This window comes from Hylobates moloch, unplaced genomic scaffold (assembly GCF_009828535.3).
Source record: "Hylobates moloch isolate HMO894 unplaced genomic scaffold, HMol_V3 SCAFFOLD_3175, whole genome shotgun sequence".
Lineage (NCBI taxonomy): Eukaryota > Metazoa > Chordata > Mammalia > Primates > Hylobatidae > Hylobates > Hylobates moloch.
Window position 1 is genome coordinate 1 of NW_026655450.1, and position 5,978 is coordinate 5,978.

A 5,978-nucleotide genomic window follows, 5' to 3' on the forward strand; every position below is an offset into this window, starting at 1 on the left:
CGCTGTGTTCTCGCCGCTCAGAGGCGGGTCTGAGGCTCGGTGGCGGCGCCCAGGGTGACCCGGGCCCTCTCCTCGGTCGTTATCTCACCGCCAGCTCTACCCACAGGCTCCGATGGCAGCGGCCGCGCTGAGGGACCCAGCTCAGGTGATCGCCGTGTCCTCCTGGCCTCCCCCGAATCCTAAAGCCCTGTGAGGGCCGCCTGCTCAGGTCCCCGGGTGCAGAACTGTGGGGCGTTCGTGGGCGGGGTCCCGTTTCTGACACGCAGTGTGATGGGGTGGGAATGGAGGGCAAGGGGCCCGGCTCTCAAAGATGTGAGGCGCACTCAGCGAGTCCCGAACCTGAGGCCTCCTGGTGTCTGTAGTGGGCAGCTTGGGAAGGGACGAGTTGCGTGTCGAGCGACGGCCCGAGCAGCTGCGCTTTCATCCTGAGGGGGCCACAGTGGCCGCGGAGGGCTGGAGACAGAAGAATGACACGATCTGTGTCTCAAAGTTTGCCAAAGGCCCCTCAAGGCAAAACAGATTGGGGTGGGGGTGAGGCGGGTGAAGACAGACCTGTGAGTAGGTAAATTCAGTAGACTAGTGGAGAGTCTACTGGGACTGGGCCATAGAGGAGGGGAAGTGATCAGATCTTGGATGGATTTCAAAAACTGAACAGACGGGAATTCCTGTTGCATCAGATGTGACTGTGAAAGAAAGTAGGAAATGAAGAGCCATTCTGGATTTTTATTTGTATTTTTGTTTGTTTGTTCCTGAATATCAGGAAGGATGGAGATGGGGAAGGCTGTGCAGGGAGTAGGTTTCGGACATGGTGATCCTGAGATGTCCCAGAGTGGAGGTGTCATGTCCACATGAGCAGCGGGAAGGCCTGGGGCTCCTACTTAGGAGGGAGAATCTTAAGGTTTTCTTTCAGGTGGTCCCTGAGGTGAGGGAAGAGAGAGATGGGCCTGTAGGACGGGGCAGCCTCTACAGCCTGGAGTTTCGTGGTCTGAAGTGGTTTTGTCTGGTGCCTTCAGGAATGGAGGGTTATAGAGTATGAACACCCAGGACTGGATGGAGACTGCAGTGTTGGGTAGTACATAGGTCTGCCACTCCAGGCTCAGTAGTTCGTCATGTCCAGTCCATATGGAGAAAAGGAAAGTCAGCCAGGCTGGTGGAGCAGCGCCTTTGGTGCCTAAGTTTCCCTAGCTATCAGCACAGGAGGGATGTTCAACTGCTCCAGTAGAAGGGCTCTCAGCAGGATGGTCTTCAGGGGAGTATATAGCAGGCAGGCAGGTTGCCAAAAGGAAACCCACATTTTCTTTGTTTTTCTTTCTTTTTTTTTTGGAGACAGAATTCTGCTCTTGTGATCTGCCCACCTCGGCCTCCCAAAGTGTTGGGATTACAGGCTTGAGCCACTGCGCCCAGGCAGAAACCCACATTTTGAAAACCTACCAGTTTATTTGCACTGAAAATGTTGACAGAAGCATTAATTATGTGCACAGTAAGAGTTGATACTTAGTCCTAGACACATGAGAATGAGTTTGATACAAAAAATAGTCCTATTGAGTGAATACCATTATTATTTTCATGTTGCAGATGGCAACACCAAGACACAGGGAAGTTGAGCGTTTTTCCAAGGGTGCACAACAGGTAAGAGGCATCACTAAGAACCAAAGCCCAGATTGCAGATAGTCAGGCACACCTGACTCCAGGCTAGACTGGGGGCTTGGATGATCCTTTGGCAACATCACTGTCTGGTTCTCATGGCCTTGATTTTCCATAGGTTCCTGTGACTGCGGAGTTGCTTACAGACCATGAGGAGGTAAGTGGAGGATGTCTCAGGCCCTCACCCTCCTCAACTCCTACCTACATGGTCTTCAGAATTATGGTGTCTTGGGACTCCTTGCTGGCTATTCTCCCTGCCCTTCCATTTGAGTTCCCTGCAAAATGGTCATACAGTCAGAGTTCTGAGTCCAGACTATATATTATTATTTATTTATTTATTTTGAGACGGAGTCTCACTCTGTCACCCAGGCTGGAGTGCAGTAGCGCGATCTTGGCTCACTGCAAGCTCCGCCTCCCGGGTTCCCACCATTCTCCTGCCTCAGCCTCCCGAGTAGCTGGGACTACAGGTGCCTGCCACCACGCCCGGCTCATTTTTTGTATTTTTAGTAGAGACGGGGTTTCACCATGTTAGCCAGGATGGTCTCGATCTGACCTTGTGATCCGCCTGCCTCGGCCTCCCAAACTTCTGGTTATTTATTTATTTATTTTTGAGACAGAATTTAGCTCTTGTTGCCCAGGCTAGAGTGCAATGGCACAATCTCGGCTCACTGCAACCTCCACCTCCCAGGTTCAAGCGATTCTCCTGTCTGAGCTTCCCAAGTAGCTGGGATTACAGGTACGTGCCATCATGCCCGGCTAATTTTGTATTTTTAGTAGAGACAGGGTTTCTCCATGTTGGTCAGGCAGGTCTCAAACTCCCAACCTCAGGTGATCCGCCCGCCTCTGCTTCCCAAAGTGCTGAGATTATAGGCATGAGCCACCACGCCCGGCCCAGATTATATGTTATATGGAGAGGTTCTCATTTCTGGCAACCAGTGACAGGAGGTTTAGAAGGCATGGTGATCAACATTAGAAAATACATGGAGGTAAGTTTGAGCTGGGAATGCTTAGGCAACCTTAGATCTCCATTATGACTGGGGGAAGCATCAGCAGGTATAAGGCAGACCTGAAGTGGTTGGCTGAGGACCTGGGCCTCCATTCTTTGTATTTTTGTTTGTTTGTTTGTTTGTTCCTGAATATCGGGAAGGATAATGGAGAAGGCTACGCAGGGATTACGGCCCAATCTTAACAAGCTTTTTCTGCTATTGAGAACACCTGTAAAGTTAAAGGTAGAGGCTGGGAGTCCAGCAAAGAGGCTACTACAGTAGTCTGTGTGAGTGCTGGACCAGAGTGGTGGCTGTGGACGTAGGAGATGTGGTTGAAGTCTGTGTTTTGTTTTGTTTTGTTTTTTGTTTTTTTTGAGATGGAGTCTAGCTCTGTCGCCCAGGCTGGAGTGCAGTGGCACGATCTCGGCTCACTGCAAGCTCCTGGTTCATGCCATTTTCCTGCCTTAGCCTCCCGAGTAGCTGGGACTACAGGCGCCTGCCACCACGCCTGGCTAATTTTTTTGTATTTTTAGTAGAGACGGGGTTTCACCATGTTAGCCAGGATGATCTCGATCTCCTGAACTCATGAACCGCCCGCCTCGGCCTCCCAAAGTGCTGGAGATTACAGATGTGAGCCACAGCGCCCAGCCAGAGTCTGTGTTTTTTAAGTAGATATGAGCAGATTTTCTAAAGTGTAGGGTGGGAGAAAGAGGTTAATGGTAAGAGTAATTTTCAGTGGGAATAATTAAGTTAGGTTTTGGCCACATTGATATGAGATGTTCCAGAGACCCTTGAGTGGATTCATTGAGTGGGCACCTTGACAGAGAAGTCTGGAGTTCAGGTGAAGGGTTCAGATTGGAAACCCACACGATACAGTTGGTGTGTGGACCAAATGGAGCAGTGGAGCAGATTTAGGAGGGAGCATCTTGAGGTCCTATTGGTAATGCCATTAGGTAATAAGGGAGAATGTATAGGGGCCAAGAACTGGGTCTCTTGCTTGGATACCTGGATGGGAGTGGTGGGCTTCACAATGACATGAGGGAGAATGGTGGCCATGGGAAAAGGGATGTAGGGGTGAGGAGGGTCTGACTAGTGGCCAAAGTTCCTGTGGGGATAGACATGAGATGGACATGAAGATGAAGCTATAATGAGGTAAGATGACAGGACGGCAGGCACTGCTGCTTATTCATCCAACTGTGGGATCACAAGGCTTTTGTTCTTACCTGGGACCCGGGGAGTTTCTCAGGCTGCTGGATTAGCTCAAGATCAAATGAGGTCATCTGGGAGAATTGCTGGGCCTGGTTTGGGAGACGTGGGCTTTTTTTTTTTTTTTTTAAGATGGAATTTCACTCTTGTTGCCTAGACTAGAGTGCAATGGCAAGATCTCGGCTCACGGCAACCTCTGCCTCCCGGGTTCAAGCTGTTCTCCTGCCTCAGCCTCCCGAGTAGCTGGGATTACAGGCATGCGCCACCATGCCCAGCTAATTTTGTATTTCTAGTAGAGACGGGGTTTCTCCATGTTGGTCAGGCTGGTCTCGAACTCCTGATCTCAGGTGATCCACCTGCCTTGGCCTCCAAAGGTGGCAGGATTACAGGCGTGAGCCACCATGCCTGGCCTGGCCTGCGATTCTAATAAGAGTCAGAGGAAGGCTGACATTGGGCAGAAACAGCTTTTCAACACAGAAATGGAAGAGTGCCAAAGGTGTCCAGATATGCGTGCAATTCCAAGTAGCTGAAGGTGAAGCAACAAAAAGAGCCCAGTAGAGAGGCCTTCAAAGTGGGGCTGAGGGTTGCCCCTGGTAGTCAGTGCCACTGGGAGTCTGGGATGGGATGGAGTTCTGATTGCATTTGGTGAGTGCTCTCTGGATGCCACGCGTAGGCTAGAATGTGGTGACGCTAGGGGAGGCACATAAGGTGGTGTAGGGGGCAGTGGTTGTAGTACAGAGTATGTGCACATTCCAGTGAATGTAAACAGATGTCCCCAGGGACCTTGTATTGGGTGCTTCAGGGAGAAGAACACTGACACAAATTTGATTGTATTTGGGAAACACAATCTGGGGGATCCAAGATGAGTTGTCTGGCAAGAGAAGAGTAGGACTCTGCATACCATGCCCAGAGCTGAGATGGACTTTATCTGCCTACCTGCCTATTGTTGCTCAGTGGGAGCATGAGGAGACAGTGGGCATCAGTGGCTCTGGGGCAGGGTCTGTCTTCTGAGATGGGGATTAAGGAAGAGGGTGAGCAAAGGTGGATGTTTAGGGGGATGCCTAAATTCCCCAATAAGGAGACCATGGATAAACTCAACTCTCTCTATCTTAGCAGGGCTATGTGACCTTTGAGGACGTGGCTGTCTACTTCTCCCAGGAGGAATGGAGGTTGCTGGATGAGGCTCAGAAGCTCCTCTACCGCAATGTGATGCTGGAGAACTTTTCGCTTCTGGCCTCTCTGGGTAAGGTTCTCACACCCCACCCCAGCATCCTGAGCTGGGCTGGGCTCTTCCTCCTTTTCCTAGGGAGAGGTCTGTTCTTCCCGAAGCTGAATTGTGGGCACTCATTCCTTCTCCAGTATCCTGAAGTAGCTATTGTAATAGGCCCGGGCTGTGTATACTACCACCTTCTCTCCCCGAGCTGCCCCAGAGCTGTGCAGGAAAGGGTTTGGGGGTCAGGAGTCTTGCAGTCAGCTTGATGGATCTTACCCCTGGTGGCCTCTCTGTGGCCTGGTGACACTGTGCAGATCTGTGGTAGTTCTATTCCCCTACGTTCTGCCTGCCTCCTCTAGCCAACATACCTGGGTGTCTGTCTGTGCCAGCAATTGAGTCACCAATGTGATTGCTGTTTGACTGGGTTGTTCCTGCGAGACCCTCCTCCAAGGTTCTTTCTGTACTATTTTGTTTTCTTTCCTGTGGTCCATGATGGGATAAGTCATTCTGGCTCAGTGCTGCCACTCACCTGTCGTTTTCCTTAGGACTTGCATCTTCCAAGACCCATGAAATAACCCAGCTGGAGTCATGGGAGGAGCCCTTCATGCCTGCTTGGGAAGTTGTGACTTCAGCCACACCGAGAGGTACTTGGTGGGTGGAGCTCAGGGAGGTGTGAACTCAGGGATGGGTTCGTATCATACCAGGAGTCTTTCCAGTGGGCCCAGATATTTTGATACCAAGGCAAGGGGTCGTCGCTGATTTCTATCTTTTCTTACTCAGTCACCCATTTATATCTATTCTGATCATATAACCCGGGGCCATTCCACACCTCTCTGTCCTCCATGTTTCACCCAATCCTCAGCAGCACCTTTCAGCAGTGGCTTTCACTGAATGTGTGGTGAGGTGGGCGCTTATCCTTGCATAGTCCT

At 50.9% G+C, this 5,978-nt stretch overlaps 1 protein-coding gene across 1 annotated transcript; it reads left to right on the plus strand.

Annotated features, from left to right (window-relative positions):
- Positions 1 to 20: 20 nt before the first annotated feature.
- Positions 21 to 5,700, plus strand: LOC116464709 (zinc finger protein 419-like; the record flags this gene model as incomplete). The annotated part of the gene is made up of 4 exons (XM_032147969.2): positions 21 to 145; positions 1,763 to 1,801; positions 4,950 to 5,079; positions 5,595 to 5,700. Coding segments are annotated over exons 1-4 (308 nt in total), but the record flags the coding sequence as incomplete, so codon positions are not given.
- Between the last annotated feature and the right edge of the window lie 278 nt (positions 5,701 to 5,978).